Source organism: Lepidochelys kempii, chromosome 1 (genome assembly GCF_965140265.1).
Source record: "Lepidochelys kempii isolate rLepKem1 chromosome 1, rLepKem1.hap2, whole genome shotgun sequence".
NCBI lineage: Eukaryota > Metazoa > Chordata > Testudines > Cheloniidae > Lepidochelys > Lepidochelys kempii.
Window position 1 is genome coordinate 323,186,093 of NC_133256.1, and position 23,011 is coordinate 323,209,103.

General features: G+C 41.0%; 1 protein-coding gene across 2 annotated transcripts in view; it reads left to right on the top strand.

The window, feature by feature from the left end:
* Positions 1 to 23,011, top strand: part of LAMB1 (laminin subunit beta 1) — a 73,655-nt gene that overhangs the window by 15,531 nt on the left and 35,113 nt on the right. The window contains exons 9-25 of one of the 2 annotated variants that reach the window (XM_073328440.1): positions 823 to 1,025; positions 2,584 to 2,704; positions 2,900 to 3,088; positions 3,439 to 3,618; positions 4,047 to 4,159; positions 5,516 to 5,595; positions 9,126 to 9,261; positions 12,537 to 12,695; positions 13,401 to 13,528; positions 13,750 to 13,873; positions 14,434 to 14,638; positions 14,814 to 14,957; positions 15,319 to 15,550; positions 16,772 to 16,935; positions 17,852 to 18,076; positions 21,351 to 21,568; positions 22,405 to 22,501. In XM_073328440.1, coding sequence (XP_073184541.1) covers positions 823 to 1,025; positions 2,584 to 2,704; positions 2,900 to 3,088; positions 3,439 to 3,618; positions 4,047 to 4,159; positions 5,516 to 5,595; positions 9,126 to 9,261; positions 12,537 to 12,695; positions 13,401 to 13,528; positions 13,750 to 13,873; positions 14,434 to 14,638; positions 14,814 to 14,957; positions 15,319 to 15,550; positions 16,772 to 16,935; positions 17,852 to 18,076; positions 21,351 to 21,568; positions 22,405 to 22,501 — 2,718 coding nt within the window. The remainder of the gene's footprint in view (positions 1 to 822; positions 1,026 to 2,583; positions 2,705 to 2,899; positions 3,089 to 3,438; positions 3,619 to 4,046; positions 4,160 to 5,515; positions 5,596 to 9,125; positions 9,262 to 12,536; positions 12,696 to 13,400; positions 13,529 to 13,749; positions 13,874 to 14,433; positions 14,639 to 14,813; positions 14,958 to 15,318; positions 15,551 to 16,771; positions 16,936 to 17,851; positions 18,077 to 21,350; positions 21,569 to 22,404; positions 22,502 to 23,011) is intronic. The other variant, XM_073328441.1, reaches the window with a different exon arrangement.

Below are 23,011 nucleotides of genomic sequence, written 5' to 3' on the forward strand. Positions count from 1 at the left end.
ATGCTGGCTGCTACATTGATTCAGTGTTTTCTGTTTAACCAAAGTTTAAAAAGAGAAATTTATAAGGAATTCTATTTTTACTAGCTTAGGCCGAGGGTATTTTCAAACATGGGAGAAAAACAAGGTTTTAATAATATCAAGGCAGAAAGAGTCAAAGGTCAAATTAATTGCTATAATGTTGTCTTCCTGCGAGACCTCTTCCTGTGAGAACAGTTACTTTTTATTTGGTAGGATCAAGATGGTGGTTTTTCCCATCAAAATACAATTAATTATATTAAAAGGGTGTGAGGGCATATAAAGAAGAGGATTATATTTGTATCCTAAGTGTTTCTGCAATTTCCATCTCAAGTTCTTCCAAACATGCACACAGTCTTTGAAGCTCATACTCCACTTGTCAGTACTTCCTTAATATTAACCCCGACCCATTTTACATTTTAAATCCGAAATGTGGTTGAAAACTAAGACATCTGTTGTGGCACTGATGCATGTGCCATTAATGTTAATATTCTGTCGATGTATGTATCAACAGCAAAATAAATCCCAGTTTTGTTTAAATTAATCTAGTGTATATATAGTGATCATATTGGGGAGAAAACAATTAATCTCTGGTATTTGTAGCTGGAGGATTCAGTGAGGGAAATTTGTATTTAAAAAAGATGAAGTCTTGTTTACAATCTCAGATATTATATTATAGAGCAATTTTCTATATTGAGATATGTGAGGTTTCCCATAATTTATGATCTGCAGTTTTCTTGGTTTCCTTCAGTTCATAGAACTCAGTAGCTAATTCAAGCAACTGTTTGTTTGCTTTTTTCCTTGCAGACCTATTAAAAATCACAAATTTAAGAATCAGTTTCACCAAGTTACATACGTTGGGAGACAACCTCTTAGATTCTAGAATGGAAATCAAAGAAAAGTACTACTATGCAATTTATGACATGGTGGTTCGTGGGAACTGTTTCTGTTATGGCCATGCCAGTGAGTGTGCACCAGTAGACGGCTTTAATGAAGAGGTGGAAGGAATGGTAAATGCTCACACTTTTTCACACTTAAAACCATGTTAAAATGCCTTGAGCCTGATTCTGTCCCGTTTACTCACATTGAGAAGATATATTACATTAGTACTAAAGTATATCAGTAAGAGTGGCAGAATTTAGCCCTTTATTTTTCTTCTTAATTTCCAAACAATAAAACAGTGTTCACCATTTTTGTTGTTGTTCAAACACCGAGAGCTGAGAGTAGTTTAAAGTTACTTTAACATCTTGAAATTTCTTCTTTCTAATTATATGAAAGACCTGATAAAAATAAAAGGAACAGTATTGTAATGGATATAAGGGAATGTATTTTTATGCAACATTGAACTAACCTATGGACCTTCTTTCTATTGAAGCAAATAGCAGGGTCAAAGGGTGAGATAGTTTAATTATACAAGAACAGCACTGCATTTATATTAACTAGTATAAAAAGAAAACTACAAGGGCTATCCATTTTCAGAGTTCAGCACACAAATTGATCAACAGCAGGGCAGAGGAAAATCCTGCTGCCTTCATGTTATAATATTGTATAATAGGTCAGGTGCATTTTCCTTTCTTCTGTCAGTTTTTACCATGATTTTTCCAAGTGGATGCAGGTAGGACTTCTGCTGGAAGGGGAAGAGATTGGGTGAGATGCCAGTCTGAAAGCAGGGTTTGTTGGGTTGTTGTTTTGGGAAGTGGAGTTGTGTGGGAGAAGAGATTGTCATGGTTAACACAAAGTGCGAGGGAAACTTTTCGGCAGATTCATCATCTGGGAGGAAGTTTTGTCCTTGTTTGTGGGAGTCTAGCCTGCCAGTCAGCATGCAGTATGTACTCTGTGCCCAGCCCACAGTAGCTATGGGTCTGTTTACAGCCCCACCTGCAGAGCTCAGTTCATCAGCTCAGATTCTAGAGACATATTCTTCTAGCTCTGGAGTTCCCTCCAAATTCAATCCATGGTCATCCAAGATGGCAGCAGTCACAGGAGCAACTTGTCTGATTTCGGTTCTGTATATATTGATGCTTGAGCCAGGCTTGTGATAAACATCAATTTGGTGTGGAAGAGCTTTTGGCCCCCTTCCTCTAAAGCTTCTGTATGCACTGCTGGAGAAAGGTATTAGACTAGTTGACCCTATGTTCTGATGTGGCTAATCCTATTTTAATGGATTATGGACAATTTAATGATTTTGCCCTAATAGGTTACTTAAGGGCATTTTGGGCTAAACTGTGTGCTCCATATTCACATTGGTGACCATTTATTCACACAGGCAATTCCATTGAAGAAAATGAGACTACCTTGTGTGGGTGAGCATTTACTCACACAGGCAAGGAAATCACAGTCTGGCCCTTTCTGTATATAATTATGTCCTCTTTAAGTGTTTTTGATGCAATGGTAGTTGGCAAGGGTATGCCAAACGCTCACTGGTTATATTTTAGGTAGATGGGAAATGGTGAGGTACATTCCAATTTGAATGCACTCTATGTATTGTGTTGGCTTTTTCCCCTCCTTATTTTCTTTAACCAAACATATCATATTTTTATATTTGTTTTTTATTCTTTTAAATGATAGGTCCACGGGCACTGCATGTGCAGACATAATACCAAAGGGTTAAACTGTGAACTGTGTTTGGATTTCTACCATGACTTACCGTGGAGACCAGCTGAAGGACGCCATAGTAATGCATGTAAAAGTATGTTTAAATACAATACCAATTCTAAATCCTATATTCTTATTTGCTTTTAATGTTTGATGAATTTTACATAGTTGGTTCATGAGGTTTTTGTTGCATTAAATGAACTGTAAAGATATTATTTACAAGACTAATATTTCTTTAGTGAAAACATATTACTTTAGTAAAGCTGCTCTTTTTTGCCTTGTATTGTAGAGTGCAATTGTAATGGACACTCTATCCAGTGCCATTTTGATATGGCTGTATACATGGCAACCGGAAATACCAGTGGTGGAGTGTGTGATGACTGCCAGCATAACACAATGGGACACAACTGTGAACAATGCAAACCATTTTACTTTCAGCATCCAGAGAGAGAGATACGAGATCCTAACATTTGTGAGCGTAAGTGCAATGTCATCACTCAGAATGTTAAAGCACATTGTGTCTATACTTTGATCACTAAGGCATTCAGTTAAAGAATTCCAAAGCAGCTGCATCTGTATTCTTGGGCCCCATTCCTCTCCTTTGAGTTACTGACTGTTCATGAACAGATGTTCTATGCTTCTGATGGAGGCCTGAGGTAAGTGTGGCCTCTCTTCTTTGCTTTTTGTTTAAAAAGCGGGAAGTGGCCGCCACTTGGTGACTTCACATGCAAACAATGCCGTGTCTAATGAGCTATAGCAATCAGATCTGAGAACTGTGTATTTCTTTTACTGTAGTTAATAAAGGTGTATGCAATGCTTCCTTTTTAGCATGTAACTGTGACCCACTTGGCTCCCAAAATGGTGGAATATGTGATCGCTACACTGACTTCTCTGCTGGCCTTATTGCTGGACAGTGCCGCTGTAAATTATTTGTGGAAGGGGAACGTTGCGACCTCTGCAAAGAAGGGTTCTATGGATTAAGTGCAGATAATCCCCTGGGTTGTCAATGTAAGTAGACAATTTATGGAATGGGAATAAACTAATGTTACTTTATGTATGATCCAAAGCTCTTCCTGGAATTGTTAGAGCTTGAAGAGGAACTTCTAGTGCAGCCCTTGATTTTTATTGAAGGAAGGACATGATTTGAAGATTTCAAGTGACTTGGATTCCACCCATTTCCATCAGAAGTCCCAGGTGATCTTACTGTAAACTCAGTTGAAACACTACAGAGCCTTTCTTGGTTTCAGTTTAAGTCGTTTACTTAGTCTATGGAAATCTGGCAGGGAGTTAGGGGAGAAATACAGACAGGAATGTGCAATAAAACTGCTCACTGAGAAAAGAAAGATGGTCTTACTGTAAATATTTGTATTAAATACTGTGCAAAATATAAATAAACTCTTGTGTTCTGATTTATTTACTTGCATTTCCTAATATAGCTTGTGCATGTAATCCTTTGGGAACTCTTCCTGGAGGGAATCCTTGTGATTCAGAGACAGGAAGCTGCTATTGTAAACGTCTAGCAACAGGAAGGCACTGTGAGCAGTGTCTGGTAAGTAGCCTTGCAATAAGAATAGATTTGTAATAGAAAAATACACTAATATGAAAGGGGCAGTGTGGCATGTCAGAAGTATAGAGTGAGATGGTGCCAGACTTGTGTGAGTAATTGAGAGCAGAGCATGGAGAGAGAATCGGTGGAAATGGGCCCTTCTGAATGTAAAGTGACAAAGAACAGGTGTTGTGACGATGGATTGGAGGATAAGCAAGAAAGTGAGTGAGCAAGCCAGGAATATTGGAACACTAGTGTTCAAAGGTCAGTTTTTCAAACCAGACTTGCATTTTGAGGGACACGGTGTTGCACCAGAAGTTCATTGTGGGAGAAAATGTTCATGTTCAGCTATCTAGCTGCCTGACTGTGCCTGAAATCAGGCAGTTTACACTGAGATTATCTAAAACTTGTGCTGCCCATTAACCACCATTGCAAAACTGCCCCAGCCAGAAAGAGAGGCCTGCTGTGAAAATCAGGCCCAGGGTGCTGAGTATCTTCCCAGCCATATTGCTGTTTTTCATCAGACTAACTCCCATTACCCAAACCTCAATCAAGGCTATGATAGCTAAGGAGTGTGTGGTGTGCTGCTCTTTCTCTTATATCAAAAAAGTGAGACTTTGAAATTCCCCTGCTAGAGCACTTTCTGGGGATTAAAAAACGCATACTGACACAATATCACGTGAATCAGGGCTCTAAGACATTAGCATCTCAGGTACGTTGTCTGCTTTCATAGATGTCTATCTACTGTTATCTGCCCATAAACTATGTGGGAAATCTGAGCATGTCAGTCTGTCTCCTGAGGACATACTGCAGAATAACAGGAACAAGTCATGCCACATCCATGCTGAGAGCATGTTGTCAGTGCTCTATAATCTGCACTGGCTGCTGTTAAATTTCTGGGGGGAGGTCAAGGTGTTGGCTTTATCTTTCAAAGCTGTAAATGGTTGGGGACTTGGCTCCCTATGAAAATCCATCTTTTCATGCCAATCATAATTAATTAAGGGTGGGGGAGCTGTTGGAAGGGTGCTCTCCAGGAGCAACCCTTAGCTTTGGAACGGGCTCTCACCTTCACTTTGCACCTCAGAGCTTAGATTTGTTAACCTTTCAGATGTGCAGCAAAGCACACCCTCTGTTCTCAGGGTAAAGGCAAGTTAATGGGGTGGAGTATAGTGGTTCTGTCTGGAGGTGGTTGTTCTGTGATAGACCAGGGTCTCTTATTTGTGTGGGCAGCTCAGTGGCTTTATAATAGCTTTGCAGCGTTTTTTGTATTGTTTTTAAAATTGGGATGTGCATAGAGTTCAAACTGAGTGCTTTTAAATCAACACCTCATTACAGCATTAATGGCCTATTGTTCTGCAGCCTGAACACTGGGGCCTGAGCAATGACATGGACGGATGTCGGCCTTGTGACTGTGACCAAGGGGGAGCAATAAACAATAAGTAAGTCTCATTTCAATTACATTCTTGTACTCATTCACTCGCTGAGCGCCACTGCATTTGCTGTCCCAGCGTTCAGGCCAGGTCTACAACATAGCTGTAGCAGCTATGGCATTGCAGCTGTGCCCCTGCAGTGCCAAGGTGTAGGCACTTCCAGCATCAGCAGAAGAGATTTTTCTCTTGATGTAGTTAATCCAGTTCTCCAAGAGCTGGTAGCAAGGTCAGTGGAAGAATGTAGCCCATTGACTTAGCCGCGTCTGCACTGGGGTTAGTTCAGCCTAGCTACGTCACGCAGAGTGTGAAATTTTTCACAACCCTGAGCAATGTGGTTAGGTCAATCTAATGTTTACATGTAGACCAGGCCTTAGGGTTTGTACCAGGGAAAGTTGGAAGCATTTTTTTGCTCTGATGGAAAAGGGGGAAGCTGTAGCATAAAAAGATGGTGGTAAAAATGCCTGCCCCCTGTCTATGCTAGAGTTTCCTTCTTCCGTAGCACCAGTGCATCATAATACTTACAAATGGTTATAGTGTAGACAAGACCTTAGCCTGGGGACAAGAGTGGCTTTGCTATAAGCCTTGCATACGTAACTGCACTGTGCCAAGAGCAGTCCAGGAACTGAATTGTGACTTGGAAAGTCACAGTCTGCTTCTAGTTTTCCTCTGCACTAGACCTATAGCTGATGCTGACGGGTGCATTGGGATGGTGGAACCAAGGCTCTAGCTGTCTGCTTCCCAGCTACATGCATGGGAGTGGACATACTAACTGGGGCTGAATGGAGACTCCGGTGTCCTCCATGTTGCTGTCTGCAATATGGGAAACTAGTGCAGCAGAGTAAAGAGTGCAGGGTGGGCGACCATCTGGCCCAGTATAACTTAGAATCTCATGAGGATTTCACTGAGCAATTTTTTACATAATTAATGCACATAAGCAAGACTCCGCCATTAGTAGCACCATGAGAATGCTAAAGATATTCATGAAATATTAAACCCACTTTTATGTACTTTGTCTATGCTTATTTTAATTTGGATGATTAAGATTTAACGAAAATAAACTACATTTTAAAAAAACATCTCTCAGCGGGTGTTTACAAGAAAACAATTTCCTACCCTGAGACAATCTTACTTTCCTTTTCACTCTTACCAGTCTCCTTTCCCACCAGTGGCTGAGTGATTTATTCACTCTCAAAAAGAACAGGAGTACTTGTGGCACATTAGAAACTAACAAATTTATTTGAACATAAGCTTTCATGGGCTACAGCCCGCTTCATCGGATGCATGCACTGGAAAATACAGTGGGGAGATTTTATATACACAGAGAACATGAAACAATGGGTGTTACCATGCACACTATAACGAGAGTTGTCAGTTACGGTGAGCTCTCTCCTGCTGGTAATAGCTCGCCTTAACTGATCGCTCTCGTTATAGTGTGCATGGTAACACCCATTGTTTCATGTTCTCTGTGTATATAAAATCTCCCCACTGTATTTTCCACTGCATGCATCCGATGAAGTGGGCTGTAGCCCATGAAAGCTTATGCTCAAATAAATTTGTTACTTTCTAATGTGCCACAAGTACTCCTGTTCTTTTTGCGGATACAGACTAACAGGGCTGCTACTCTGGAACTTATTTACTCTCAGTAATGCTAATGCCTGTTATGTGACTACTTACTCCTCCTTACTCTTTCCTGTGCAGATAACAACTCACTGCAGTTCATATGAACACATTCAGCTCAGCAACTTTTTATGGTGGTTGTGGGAAGGTGGGGAGGGCTGTCAACCATTTTGGAGCAAGGAGTTCCAGTCTAGTCGTCCTGTGTTAACTGCAGTGATTGCAAAACCATCTAGAGAGAGGGTATCGTTGACTGGCAGGAGAATGAACAGATGTGCTTTCCTTCTAGCTCTCTAAATCTCCTTAGAGAACTGTGCATTCAGCCTGAAACAAAGTAATCGAACTGTCTGAATTTCACAAGTGTTTTTTCTAACTTTATAGTAGTCTTTTGGGAATGGGTGATGTTTGCCCAACCTAGAGTCATTCTGTTAAACAGCTTAATAAACAGTTTTCTGGATCCCTGATTGTGGTGTGTGGACACAGCAACTGAAACAGCCAAAACTGGTCTGAAAACCTCCTGTGTAATTTTGAACTTTGGACTACCACCATGGAAGCAGGAGGGGTCTGGCCCAAGCAATGAAATCCATATCCAAATATGGAAAACATCCCCATAATGTTAAAATCTATCTTAGAGAGAACTTCCTTGATTCCCCTTTGGGACAGCTAAGGTATTTCTGATTTCCTTTTATTAGAAGGGCTTTTCTTCTTGGAGGAAATGAAAGCGTATGGAAGCAGAGTTTAAAGTTGTGGCCAGCGTAACTGTTGGCTTCTGCTGCACTTTTTCAAATATTTGCAAATAAGCCTCAGAATGAGAGCTGGTTGAAAAACAGGGGAACAAATTGTAATATCTTTTTTCTGTTTCACATGGTTTGAAATGGACTAATTTTTCATATTTATAACCAAAATTTATAACCAATTTTTATCAATATTTTTATTAAAATTTTTCATTTATCCAGAAGTATGCTGTGATTTTTGTTTTTTACTGAAAGCCAATTTATTTAGTGAGTGAAGAACTTCAGTAATTTCAAAAACGAGTTTCATTTAAAAAACTATTAATGTCAAGAAAAACAACATTTTAATCATGTCAACAGTTTTTGTTTTGTTCTTTGCAAAAAGTTTCATTTACAAAAAAAGGCCATTTTTCATTTTTTGTGTGTGGAAAAATTCTGACCAGCTCAATGCAAGAAAAGATCTATTTTAATATTGTATGGAAAATTCCAGGACAATAAAATTAACAAAACAGTCTGGGGAAAAAAGTTAGTATCTTTATTATTTAGTAAATAAAATTGCTGGTTTTGGAATCAAGAATTTTGTTGTGTTAGCCTCTGTTTTTAGCCCTTCTCCCAACCACCTCTGTCCCCCGTGCTTGAAGAATGACACTGTCTTCTTCAGAACCTTTGGGCCCTAATTTCCCAATCTTGTAAAATACTGACTTCACAGGCCCAGAGGGAAAAATAATATTTGGATGAAGTGTTGTTTGGAAGTGCTTCTTCCCTCACATAGTTTATAATGTAACAGTTAGAGATAAATATAGGAGTTCAGTAGAACCCGGAGTTATGAACTGACCAGTCAACCACACACCTCATTTGGAACCAGAAGTACGCAATCAGGCAGCAGCAGAGACCAAAAAAAAAAAAAAAAAAAAAAAAAGGCAAGTACAGTACTGTGTTAAATTATTACAAAAATGAAGGGAAAGCAGCATTTTTCTTCTGCATAATAAAGTTTCAAAGCTGTATTAAATCAATGTTCAGTTGTAAACTTTTGAAAGAACAACCATAATGTTTTGTTCAGTTATGAACATTTACGAGTTATGAACAACCTTCATTCCCAAGGTGTTCGTAACTCTGAGGTTCTACTGTATTTTCTATCTGCTCAGTGTTCTCCTAGTATATGCACAACATAAATTAATTCACCTTACATTTCAGCTGCTCAAGTGAAACTGGCCAGTGTCCATGCCGGCCCCATATGATTGGACGCCAGTGCAATGAAGTAGAGTCTGGCTATTACTTCATGTCATTAGACCACTACATCTATGAGGCGGAGGAAGCCAACTTTGGTCCTGTGAGTAGGAAATTTTAATGTGCAGGTTCAAGAGAAATGTGGAAAACTCTGCTGACTCTTAGTTAGCATCCCATGTTTCAAAAAAGGGCCAATGCTGTAACTATTTAGTTTTTGTAAAGATATCACTGAAAAATGTAGAATCAGATCCTATCAGGGAACTGTCAATTCACAGCTGGTAGGCTGGGTATTGATAATAATGCATGTGGTAATTTGAAGCAAAAAGGTATTTTGCCATTGTTTTTCTTTTTAAATCCATTTCCTGACTCTTCACATACGTGAAATCTGTCTCTTTTATTCCACTGCACGTAGATTTGTAAACACAGCATTTCTCAAGAATCCAGGGATTCTGTCATTGGGTCACTTTGCTTGTTTCAATAAAAATCCCACATACAGAATATGTGGCTTTTGCAAACAGACATACAAGCATCATAGCAGCTGTCCTTTTTTGGTGTTATACACATAGGTGGGGTTTCTTTTATTAATGGGTAATGATGCAGTTAAAAGTCCAAAGGAGAGCTTTATAGATGTTGTTAGTTATCTCTAGTTTAGTTAGCCCTCTGTGCCCAGACTGCATGTCTCTTTTCCTCCCCTGCCCCCTTATTAGTTGTGAATGCAGCTTTACTCTTAATTCATAGTCTGCAGCTAGACTGTTATATCTGCCTCCAGCAAGGAAACAGAGGTAACTCTGTCTCCAAAAGCAGCAGATAGTAGTTTGCCTGAAATTAATTAATGAAGGCAGTCACTTTGCAGCGTTAGACAAATTAGGCTTTTTCTGCTAAGTCCTAACTTATGGAGAGATCCTACAGAAAGAAAGTCAATGTAGAATAGAACTTGAAACACAGCACAGGGTGTAGGGGTTGTGCATGAATCTTGGTTACTGTGTAAGAGTTTGCCCTGCGAATGGAAGGGTAGCTTAGGGGAAATCTGCAGATACATAAACACTTGCTTGGGAAAAGAGCCGTTGGAAAATGCAAAACTTATTTTTCTTAAAAAAATAAAAATAAAAAATAAAAATTGTCAAGTGTTTGCTAATACTTACAAATGTTTCTGTGAGGCAGAGTGAGATGAAATAACTGCATTTTCATGCAGGGTTCTAACACTAGACAGTGAGTTGTCTGCAAGATCCTAGGTCCTGACTCCTTGTTTTTTCACAGCATGAGTATTCATCTCAAAACATGCCCAAAAGCTCCCTGCATGCGGGTAGTATGTGACCCTTCTTGGAGGACTATGTCCCTTTGCTCAAACCCTGGGTAATTTATAGCCATGCTGTCTCTGTAGAGTATGAGAATGCATGATGGGGCTGTCACAGTTTCAGTTGCATGTGAATTCCCCCTCTTTAGACTAGCAAAGGCACCCGCTCTCAGGCTTCCGCCTCCCTTGGCCATTGTCTCTGACACAGTGAAGACCTATGTCTCACTCACTTCTGACCGGGATACTTCCAGGGTGCACAGTTGCTTCCAGCTTTCCCTGTGTTTTTCCCAGCAGAGACAGGCTACCCAGGCGCACCTGCTTGCTTTCTCTTCCGAGATGGTTAACAGTGTGACTGCCAGAGCTATAGATACAACCCAGCTCTTTTTATGCAAGGCGAGCCCATTTGATTATCAGAAGCACTACAGAAAAAACATTAAAAACAATAAAAGACCATATGCTCGTGCTTACAAACTTACCAGAGATCACCCCAACTCTAGCATGGGCTCTGGCAGTTAGTTAGTTCTTCAAAGCCCCCTGAACGACTGGGTGCTTGTTCTGAGCTGGGGCTGATATGAACTTCTGGGTAACAAGTTCATAACAGCCTCTGCTCAGAACAAGCACCCCATCTTATGGGGCCTTAGTAGCCCGTCCTTCCAACCCTACCCTGAGGATTGGGGCCCTCCATGGACCAGGGTTCCCTGTCCATTTGCTGAATCAGGAAGAAGGCCCTGAGCCAGTTTAAAACCAGGCTATTTGTCCAAAATTCTTTTCTTTGTCTGAGAATCCATTCTGAACTGGTCTCTACCTCTCCAGGGGGAGGGGTGGAGAGTGGCTTCAAAGGTATTACCTTAGCATCCCCTTCCTATTAGAGAAGGTACATACAATGCCACAATAATACATACACAATTGCATTTTTGGTACAATGGACTCCAAAGGTATTAAACCTGATTCAGTAAGATTGAACTTTATTGAATAAAGTTAATTCAGGATAATATGGGAAACTGTCAGTCTGTCACAGGGTCATCTTGATGTAATAATCATATTTACATTTCCTTAAAATGCATCCCTTCCTAGCTAACCTGACCTGACCTGAAGAAGAGTTCTGTGTAAGCTCGAAAGCTTGTCTCGCTCACCAACAGAAGTTGGCATAATACCTCACCCACCTTGTCTACCTTCTTATTAAGACATATTTCTTTGGAATGTGCAGGATGTTGTCTTGTTTTTATACAGATTCATTGGTTTTGATCTTTTTCAAACAGGAACTTTGAGTATCAAATACTTCCATAATCTTATATAAAAGTACCAGATAAAAAACAGAAATTCTAGACCAAAGGAAATGGCCATGTTTTTAGTTCATAGGTTTATGCCCGTCTGCCCTGGATTCTCTATCTTTTAATGTTCATCTTTTGTCTGGATTCTATTGTCTGAATCTTTAAGAGGAGACCTTAACTGCTGGTTAGGGTAGCCAAGTTCTAGTCAAACAGGCTTCTAAAAGGTAATTACACTAACTGCCCTATTTGAATGCTAACAGGTGTGTGTTACGTGCTGGATGTGAGTGCTCAGCAATGATCAGATAAACTCTAATAATTACAAATACAACATGAAAAAACATGAGTAAAGCTACATTGGTTACACTCTGGATTGTAGCAATAACTTTTATTGACTTTATTTGTGTTTCGGTTTTGTGCAAGCTTGTTTTTAAACATGATCAATGGTTTATATCAGTGATATTTTAAATTTAAATCTCATTACAATGAATAAATTGATGAAGAACTGTGCAATAATAGTTTCATTCAGTCTCTGTGCAATGAAAGAAAAAGTGTTGTATTTGCAAACGAGAAGGCAAAGTGTAGATATACCTACATCTATGTGTACAAAAGAGAGCTTGTCTTCTATATAACACATGATTTTAATAACTAACAAAGCAACCCAGAAAACGTAAATACAGAAATAACCTGTTAACCCACAGTTGGTCGGTGGAGTTTTTATGACTGTGGATTTCTGTTCCTACCATTGAACAGGAATGTTTTAGTTACATTTGATTTTTTTTTTCCAGTATTTCAATAACTTCCCCTCTTCCTTAGGGAGTGAGCATAGTTGAGCGCCAGTATTCTCAAGATCGTATCCCATCCTGGACTGGAATAGGATTTGTAAGAGTCCCTGAAGGGGCATATCTGGAATTCTATATCGACAATATTCCATATTCTATGGAATATGATGTTGTGATTCGCTATGAGCCACAGGTAATTGGCCATTCTTTACATAGGTGTTTATCAACATTGTTACCTCTTGAGAGGGCGATGACTGATTGTAGTTATATTTAGCAAGGCCTGAGTTTTCCTTGTGGAATGCTAGGAGCTGACTGGTGCAATGATAATCTTTTTTACCTAAAAATAATCGAAATGCAGAAGACTTATACAGACCACTACTGCTGTTTGCCTCACAATCACAATAATTATTTATTATCTTATTATAATTGTGCTGTTGGAGTGCATGATGCTTACTGGACAATTACAAAATTATGACAAGATCTCTTATGGGACAGCTGAGGATATAAATTAGGCATAACGCAGCAAGGATGACTAATAAACAAAGGGTGTGGAAACGGTTGCTGTGTGGCATTCGGAGACCAATTGCACATCTCCCACAAGCAATCCAGACGCTGAACTAGATTTACATAAAATATTAATGGAATAATTGTGAACACAGGAATAAATGTGAACCATTCCAAGGAAATCTTGATCTGTTTGTGGATAGTTCACAAACAGGAAAAACCCATCAAATAAATTGTTCTGTAACCAGAGCTACATGAACTCTCTGTACTGGAGTGGAATGCCATGAATTGTGATTGTTACATGTGCGTCTTGTTAGTTCTCATTCTCACATGCAGTTTTGATAGCAGAAGTTTAATCACTTATCCATTGATTAATGATGATCAATTTTTCCAGTTACCAGATCACTGGGAAAAAGCTGTTATTACGGTTTCACGCCCAGGCAAGATTCCTACAAGTAGCCGATGTGGTAATACCGTTCCTGATGATGATAATCAGACTGTATCATTATCTCCAGGCTCAAGGTCTGTATAACAGTTGTATCATTCATTTCAGGGTTGATAGGTTTTTTGGGATTTGGTCACACAAACTTCCAAACTTTCTTTTCAAAACTTACCATTCATTCTTAGTAAAAATCAAACAAGAAGAGGCAGAATATTATCCCAGGTATTCCATAGAGCCATCTGAAAAGATTTATTGCATTTAACATGTTAAATGCAAACCAAACATTCTGTTTCCAATCCAGATATGTCGTCCTTCCACGACCCATATGCTTTGAAAAGGGACTGAATTACACTGTTCGTCTGGAGCTACCACAGTACTCCTCCCTCGACACTGAGGTGGAAAGCCCATACACACTCATTGACTCGGTAAGTGCGTGTTACTTTACGGATGTTGTTTTTAAAGAAAAATCAAACTTAAAATACTAAGTGTTGTATTTTCTGTTTGGATCCTGCTACATAAATCCCACTGAAGTCAATGGGAGTTCTGTTCACTTATCCATTGGCTAAATTTGGCCGTACATTTACAACAGTTTCAAGCACTGTAAACATCTTCAGGTTCAAAGTATGTACCCTGTTTGGTTTCTTTTCTGATATGCATTCTTTGCCGTACATTACAGGATCACTAACATGTTAAGTGCTGAACTGCTAAAGTCTGTATCTTTGGAAAGGCTTATTTATACAAGTGAGGCAGGCTCATCATGAATATCAAACCTGATCTTCCCTATTTTCCATAAAATATTAGTTTTGTGGATGCTAGACATCTTCTCTGAAAATTAAGAAGATCTTGTTGGTTTTGCTGGGTTTTTTGTTTTTCTTTTATTTTAAAAAGCAAGCATAATAGGAAACAAAGTAATATTTAGTTTAGACAAAAATGGACTGTGGCATTATAAATGGTAATGTTTCGTCATTTTATAATTGTTTCATAGCTCCTTCTTATGCCTTACTGCAAATCACTGGACATATTCACGGTGGGGGGCTCAGGCGAAGATATGGTCACTAACAGTGCTTGGGAAACATTTCAAAGATACCGATGTCTGGAAAACAGCAGGAGTGTTGTGAAAACCCCTATGACTGACGTCTGCAAGAATATTATTTTTAGCATCTCTGCACTGTTACATGAGACCGCATTATGTATGTACAACTTAATTGACTTGCAAAGTAAATCACAATTTTCCAGTTGTTAATGTTGTTGCCAAGATGTGTATGTGTGTGTGTGGAGAGATGCTGCTCAAACCTGTTTTATAAACTGTGGTGCGCACTCGCGCTCTCTCTCTCTCTCAAATTCTGTCCTCTTTTCACTATTCAGCTTGCCAGTGCAACCCTCAAGGCTCATTAAGTTCAGTGTGCGACTCTAATGGAGGACAGTGCCAGTGTCGTCCGAACGTTGTTGGAAGAAGATGTGACAGATGTGCTCCTGGCACCTTTGGGTTTGGGCCTAATGGATGCAAATGTACGTTTAATCCATAATCTCCGCATATTCATTCTAGTTAGGCAATGGCACATCAAATAATGGGGAATATTGGTATCCTAACGCTTTCTAACAAGATATGCTTTAAGGAACTGTTGTTCTGTGAGTCTAAGTATAACCTAGGAAATCCAGTTTAAAGTCTCCACTGTGTTGAATCTTTATAGTCTAATACAATTGTAGGATCTGGTCTTTCAGCCCTTTCTGGGGCAAGACTCTGATTAGCTTTTGCAGGAGCGATGCCAGGTAATGACTGCAGAGCCAGGTCCAGAGGCTGCAGCTTCATAAATGGAAGAGAAGTTTTCCAACTATCATTTCTTTTTAACTGCATTTTTATTTAATTTAGCTTGTGAATGTCACGTACAAGGTTCTGTCAGTTCCTTCTGTCATCCTGAGACTGGCCAGTGCCACTGTTTCCATGGAGTGTATGGCCGCCAGTGTGATACGTGCTTACCTGGATATTGGGGATTTCCAAGCTGTCCGCCTTGCCAGTGTAATGGCCACACGGATGACTGTGACCCATACACTGGGGAATGTTTGAATTGCCGCGATTCCACCACGGGACACAACTGTGAAAGGTATGGTCTCTTCTTATAGCTGATTTATTGCTACATTGTTATACATTGTAAGCAATATCCACTGAACTGCCCCAGGCAAAGCTAACACCCAATCCTAAAGTCATTACTCAAGTCCCATTGAAGTCAGTGAAATTAGCATGATCAAGCACAAAACCTTGATTCTGCACTGAGATGCCCCACCCTTATTACCGGACGGGGAACCTGTGTCTCCTGTTTATAAAGGAGAAGTGTCCCCTATGTAAATATCACATGTCATCTTACTTGGATTTCAGCACACAGAAATAGGAATGAATAGAAATGTCTTGGTCTGCCAAACTGGACCACCTGGGTTCAAGACCAGTCCAAAGGCTTGTTTGGGCGGGCGGGGGAAATGGGATCTTGAAAGTGACAGTGTCCATTTATAGGAAGAGGGCCAGCTCTCACTGCAAAAATTCCTCTCATAGTGTCCATTTTGTAGTGGTGACTGCAGTGGAGAGCAAGGCAGAAATTTTAAGGCGATGAACAAACCCAGAATTGTTTCAGACACTTTAAATGATCACTTAATTTTAATGAGGGCAAAATGGCAGGACCCATTTTCTTCCATCTCCAGCAACAGGGCAGTGAATATATGTTAAGTGCCACTCTTGGTGAGAGTATGTACCACTGAAAGAGCTATGGAGATGAAAAGTCTGTGTAGAGTTATCACAACTAGGGGCCAAACTCTGGGCCCTGGTGCAGAACTGGCCAGAGCTGCGTGGACTCTGGCCGATTGGCAGCCATGGAAACCAAAGCAGATTCTGAAGGGAAGGGGTGAACCCCATCCTCTGTAAGCAGCTGTTGGGAACCTGTGTGGCCTCCTATCTTTGCTCCAAGCCCAAGGGCACCCTTTTGATCAAAGGAGTGTGTGTCGAGGAGGCATGAAACAGATTTCTCCATATAAATGTGCCTAAACACCTACCAGAGGAGGTTTTAAAGTGTGATGATCAGAGGTAAGACTTTGCATCACAGATGGTATGGTTTGGTTTGGCATGGCATATTACTTGTAATCCTAGTATGAGCCAAAGAAAATATCTTTACAGTAGTGTTATTCATACTGTGAATAACAGTTGGAGACCTACAAAAGATGTAGTCCATCTCGCTCATCCCTCCAGTCATTGGAAACCATTCTAGTGCGATTTCACATCAGAAGAAATAGTTCGTACAACATCTGCCTGTGGGTTCACAAGCCTTTATTTAATACAGGTGCCTTGGTGGCTATTATGGAGACCCTGTCCTGGGATCAGGAGATCATTGTCGGCCTTGTCCTTGCCCAGATGGCCCAGAAAGTGGGCGTCAGTTTGCCAGCAGCTGTTATCAAGATCCTATTACTCTGCAAATTGTGTGTGTCTGTAATGTGGGATACATAGGTAAATACCATGTGCTTTAAAGGGCATCTACTGAGTTTTAATCTAGCTACAGAGAGGGACTATGTAGAGGGAAGTAGAAAGCACCAGCATAAGCAGTGGCAGAAGTTACTATAGTACCAATATTTGTAAGTATTGTAGTTTTTACTTACAAATTAAGGGCCAATATCTGGCAAGCGATGTATGTAAGTATTCACTGGAAAATCAGTGGGCGTGAGAGAGAAGTTATCCACCCCTATTATTCCTGCCAAATCTCTCCACCTAGTGTTTGTTGTTCAGCTTAATTTAAATTGTAAGCACCTGAAGAGCAAGTCTTCGATTTTATGCATCTATGAAGCACCATGTACCCCTGTAGCAATCCATAAATAATGAAGTTATAAGAACCACTCCCAGCCAGCAGGCAAATACTGCAGGTAGGAGTGGCACTTTGAAAAAGCTAGGAAAGAACATCTTGCATAGCAAATTTTTTTTGCTATCTCTCTAAATTTTAATGAATGTTTATGACACTAGAAATTATTTGAGTCCCCAGCTCAAGCAAAGCATCCCTATTGAGGACAATACTGAAGTCAATGCATAGGCTTAAAGCTAAGCTTATGTTTAAGTGCTGTCCTGAATAGGGATGCCCATTAACACATGTTGCAAGTACTTCCCAGAATCAGGGGCCTTGAATTCTGAAATCCATGACAAAGAGCTACCCTGCTATAAGTTGGCTCAGTTCCGTTGAAATCAATGGATCTACTCAACTTAGACTTGGTGAGGATCCAGCCAAGTATTGTATTTTGTTTTTCTGAATATATTCAACTCAGTTTTCTTTCAACTACTCACCTTCAATCTCTTGTCTCACTGTCTTGCTGTTTATTGATTCGTATATTAACGAGCTGTAATAATAATTTCTTGATTGATTTGTTTGTTTAAACAGGAAGCAGATGTGATGAGTGTGCTTCTGGTTTCTTTGGAGACCCTGAAGAGATAGGTGGAGTCTGCCAGCCATGCCAGTGTAACGACAACATTGATATGACTGACCCAGGGGCCTGTGACAAGCAGTCTGGAAAGTGCCTGAAGTGCTTGTATCAGACAGAGGGTGAAAATTGCCAGCTGTGTAAATATGGGTACTATGGACATGCGTTGCAACAGGATTGCAGAAGTAAGTGCGGGGAGGGAGGGGACTTCCCATTCCTCATTTCTACAGCACTGGCCAGAATTCATTTACCTGCACTAAACTCTAGAATATCATTAAGTCTAGTGAACTGTGAAACTGTTGATTTTGCAGGTGGTCTCAGGACATTCATGGAGAACTGCAGATAACCTAAAGTATTTTAAATTTGCCGGGAACCATTTTTGATTAAACGGATGGTAGAAACCTAATTACCTCTGGCTAAACATTGGGTTTGCAGCTTTAGTGTGATTCTTCAGGGGGCAGGAGTCCTTTAGTGTAACAAGGAGAGAGCAGACACCTAGCATTTACATGTCCAAACAAAGGAAAGAATGGGCTCTTGTGGGATAAGGATTTCTTGCCTTCTTGTTAGCATTCATTGTTTCCCTCTTATCAAGAGATCAAGCATGGCCATTTCCCGCTGCTTGTTAAGCCCTGAAGACATGGCTTTTGTTTACGCAAACATTCCTGGGATTTTAAAGAACAGCAGGAGAGGGTTCCTGAAAGCTTAGAAGGAGGGACTGCCTCAGGGAATGAAAAGTGTTAAGTGTGGTTATAGTCACATAATGGTGGTGGTCTGTTTTGTGTTTTTTTTTTAAAAAGGGAATCTCTTAGTCCAAAGTTTCGGAGTAACAGCCGTGTTAGTCTGTATTTGCAAAAAGAAAAGGAGTACTTGTGGCACCTTAGAGGCTAACCAATTTATTTGAGCATAAGCTTTCGTGAGCTACAACTCACTTCATCGGATGCATACTGTGGAAAGTGTAGAAGATCTTTTTATATACACACACACAGCATGAAAAAATACCTTCTCCCACCCCACTCTCCTGCTGGTAATAGCTTATCTAAAGTGATCACTCTCCTTACAATGTGTATGATAATCAAGTTGGGCCATTTCCAGCACAAATCCCAGGTTTTTCTTGGGTATTGTAGTTGTAAGAATGCTTGATAGAGATCTTGTAGGTGTTTGTCTCTGTCTGAGGGGTTGGAGCAAATGGGGTTGTATCACAGAGCTTGGCTGTAGACGATGGATCGTGTGGTGTGGTCAGGGTGAAAGCTGGAGGCATGTAGGTAGGAATAGCAGTCAGTAGGTTTCCGGTATAGGGTGGTGTTTATGTGACCCTCGTTTTATTAGCACCGTAGTGTCCAGGAAGTGGATCTCTTGTGTGGACTGGACCAGGCTGAGGTTGATGGTGGGATGGAAATTGTTGAAATCATGGTGGAGTTCCTCAAGGGCTTCTTTTCCATGGGTCCAGATGATGAAGATGTCATCAATATAGCGCAAGTAGAGTAGGGGCGTTAGGGAACGAGAGCTGAAGAAGCATTGTTCTAAGTCAGCCATAAAAATGTTGGCATACTGTGGGGCTATGCGGGTACCCATAGCAGCGCCGCTGATCTGAAGGTATACATTGCCCCCAAATGTGAAATAGTTATGGGTGAGGACAAAGTCACAAAGTTCAGCCACCAGGTTAGCCGTGACATTATCGGGGATAGTGTTCTTGACGGCTTGTAGTCCATCTTTGTGTGGAATGTTGGTGTAGAGGGCTTCTACATCCATAGTGGCCGGGATGGTGTTATTGCTATTACCAGCAGGAGAGTGGGTTTGTGTGTGTATGTTGGGGGTGGGGGGATGAGAAAACCTGGATTTGTGCTGGAAATGGCCCAACTTGATTATCATACACATTGTAAGGAGAGTGATCACTTTAGATAAGCTATTACCAGCAGGACAGTGGGGTGGGAGGAGGTATTGTTTCATGATCTCTGTGTGTATATAATATCTGCTGCAGTTTCCACGGTATGCATCCGATGAAGTGAGCTGTAGCTCACGAAAGCTTATTCTCAAATAAATTGGTTAGTCCCTAAGGTGCCACAAGTACTCCTTTTCTTTTAGTCGAAAGTGCTACTCTGTATTTATCCAGAATCGTTAGTCACAAAAACGTGGTCTTTTTCTTTTACTATTTCTATTAGCAGAGCAAACATCTCCTGGAGGGAGGGAGGGAGCTGAGTTCTATTGTGAGTCATATACCATCCCCTGAATTTGTAGAGATCCATGTTGCAAAGTCTCTGTTTCTGGTGGTTATGTGGGAACCAGAAAGAATCCAGCCTGACTTGCAGATCCCAGGGTGAGTTTGCAGGGCTGGCACTTGGAAACTAAGAGTGTGTCTACGCTACCCACGTTACAGCGCGACCGCCGCAGCGCTCTGACGTGGGCAGTGTAGACATACTTTATCACGGGGGGAGAGCTCTCCCAGCAATTTAAAAAAAAAAAAAAAATCCTCACCCCTAACAAGCGGTGGTAGCTTTATCCCTGGGAGCAAGCGCTGTCAAAACTGGTGCTTTTCAGCGCAAAAACTTTTGTCATTCGGGGGGTGGGTTTCCACACCCCTGAACGACAAAAAGTTTTAGCGCTGAAAGTGGCCGTGTAGACACAGCCTAATAATCTCTTTCACTTTGTAAAGAGAGCGCATTTATATGGAAGACAATTAACCTGGAACCCCATTGTGTTCCCCTTCTTACAAAATTTGCTTTTCAGAGTTCGTTAAAGACTCCCTGTATCTGCTTATTATGTGTGCTCCTAGTCCTGCAAGATGTTAGGAATCCTCAAGCCACCTACTGTGAATATTACAGGAGCACTTCACAAGATTAAGCCTTAGTTACACAATTGCTCAAATTAACTTGGAAACAGATGTAGCGACACTCTGAGATCTGTCTGCATCTTTGCAAGGTTAATAACTTGCAGCATAAGTTGTGAAAAATTAATAGAGGCATTTGAATGAGAAGGCAGTTTACCATACGGGGTGTTAACACTGCACTCCTCACCATGGCATGTGTACCCAGACAGGCTTTACAAGGTGCTTCATTAGGCTTTTCCTCCCAAAGCATCTGTTTTCTAAGGCTATGTCTACATGACACAAAACTTCCACCCCCAATGAGCGGTGTTTGTGCCCTCCTGCCCACAATACACTGTTCACACTGGCACTCGTCGCATCAAAACTTTTGTCTGGGGGGGAGGTGGTTAACGCCTCTGAAAGACAACTTTTGTCGTTCAGTTGCCAGTGTAGACATAGCCTAAGTAACTTAGAATGTCAGGACGTGCCGCTAGGGATGTCTGTGTAACTTTCCCCATTTGCATAGGATCCCGTCTCCCTGCAACCCATCTCCTCTTTTGGTAACACATCAGTAACTGACCTTTAGGTTTGGACTCAGTTTAATGTGGTGTTGTGCTGGCATAGCAGAGTTAGTCAGGCTGCCTGCTCTTCCGTTACAGAGTGCATCTGTAATTACTTGGGAACAGTGCGAGAGCACTGCAATAGCTCGGAAGGCTGTCAGTGTGAGAAAACAACCGGGCAGTGCCAATGCCTTCCCAATGTGACTGGGCAGAACTGTGATCGCTGTGCACCACGCACCTGGAGACTGGCCAGTGGAACTGGATGTGAACTGTGCGAGTGCGATGTTGCTCATTCCTTCGGGCCATCGTGTAATGAGGTAAGAAATGCATAGGGCCTCATTAGTCTTATCCAGCAAAATGCTCCTCTGCATAGTTATTGGCTGTATTCATAGGAAAGCTGCACAATGGTTCGGTAAATCAGATCCAGAAGAGAAGGTAACGTTCTCAGTGAGCTGTATAACTGCTAGGGCTGTGGGAAAGTCACAACAAAAAGGGCAATTCAGGGACAAACACCAGAGGAATTGTAAAGAAGGCACAGGCATTGTCTCTGTACCCCGAATAATACTACTTCCCCCAGTGCACACATGACAAGAAGGGCTGGATTGTCAGAAGTGCTGAGCATCCAACTCTATTTTTAAAGTCGATGGGCACTGTAGGGCCCCGGCAATCTTGAGAATTTGGCCCTAGTAATTCAGTTCTAAAGATCATGTTTGGCTAGATAGTCCACACCTAAGGGTGAGATTTTTAAGATCAGGTCCAGAGAGTTAGGATTTTCTTAAATTATTTTTAATTTAAATTTAATTTAAAAACAATTTTCTTAAATTATTTTTATCTTTCAGCTTCAGTCTGTGTCCAGCCGTGTTGCTTTCTGTTAGTGAGCTTGGCTGCTGAGTCTTTGTCAGTATATGAAAAGACCAAAATAACACTACCTGAGCATGTTCCCCACATAGGGAGACCAGATGTCCTGATTTTGGGGGCTTTTTCTTATATAGGCACCTATTATCCCCCCGGCCCCATCCCGATTTTTTACACTTGCTATCTGGTCACCCTATCCCCACAAGCTGCTGGGAATAGCTCCAAGAGCTTTGCTGGTGGTGATCCCTTCCAGACAGGAAAACCAATTCACCTTCTCTTCTTCTCCTATTTGTAACAGTTCACGGGGCAGTGTCAGTGTATGCCTGGGTTTGGAGGCCGCACCTGCAGGGAGTGCCAAGAGTTTTTCTGGGGTGACCCCAATGTGGCATGCCAAGGTGAGTCTAATTTCTCTGCCCCCTAGACCCTTGCTGTGTTTGAATTGCCCATGTACACTTTCAGTGATTGGAACCCTTAAACTTCTATTCACCTTCTTTTAAAGGGGTCCTGCTGACCAGTTTGTGTAAAAGTTGTTTATATTGCCCTGAATGTTGCAAGCTCTGGTCTGGTTCTCCAGAGCAATGCTGACCACTTTGATTAAGTTTGTTCACACTGAAGGAAACAAAAGTGCATTCATTTCAGTAACTCCATATGTTCATATATGCCATGGCGGTGGGCATGCTTTTTGCATACAGAAAAGAGAGATCAGCGGGGGAGAATATGTCAAGTAGTTAAGGCATTATAAACAAGAGTAAGGAGTTTTTATGGTCTTTGGCAGCGCCTTTCTTAATGTTGTGATGTTTGCATCATAATGGTATAAAGAAACATGTCCATGTTTGGTTACTCTGGCATGCTGTTCTAGTAAGGATGGGCAGACCCAATGAAATTCTAGGTGGAGCCTGGTGTAC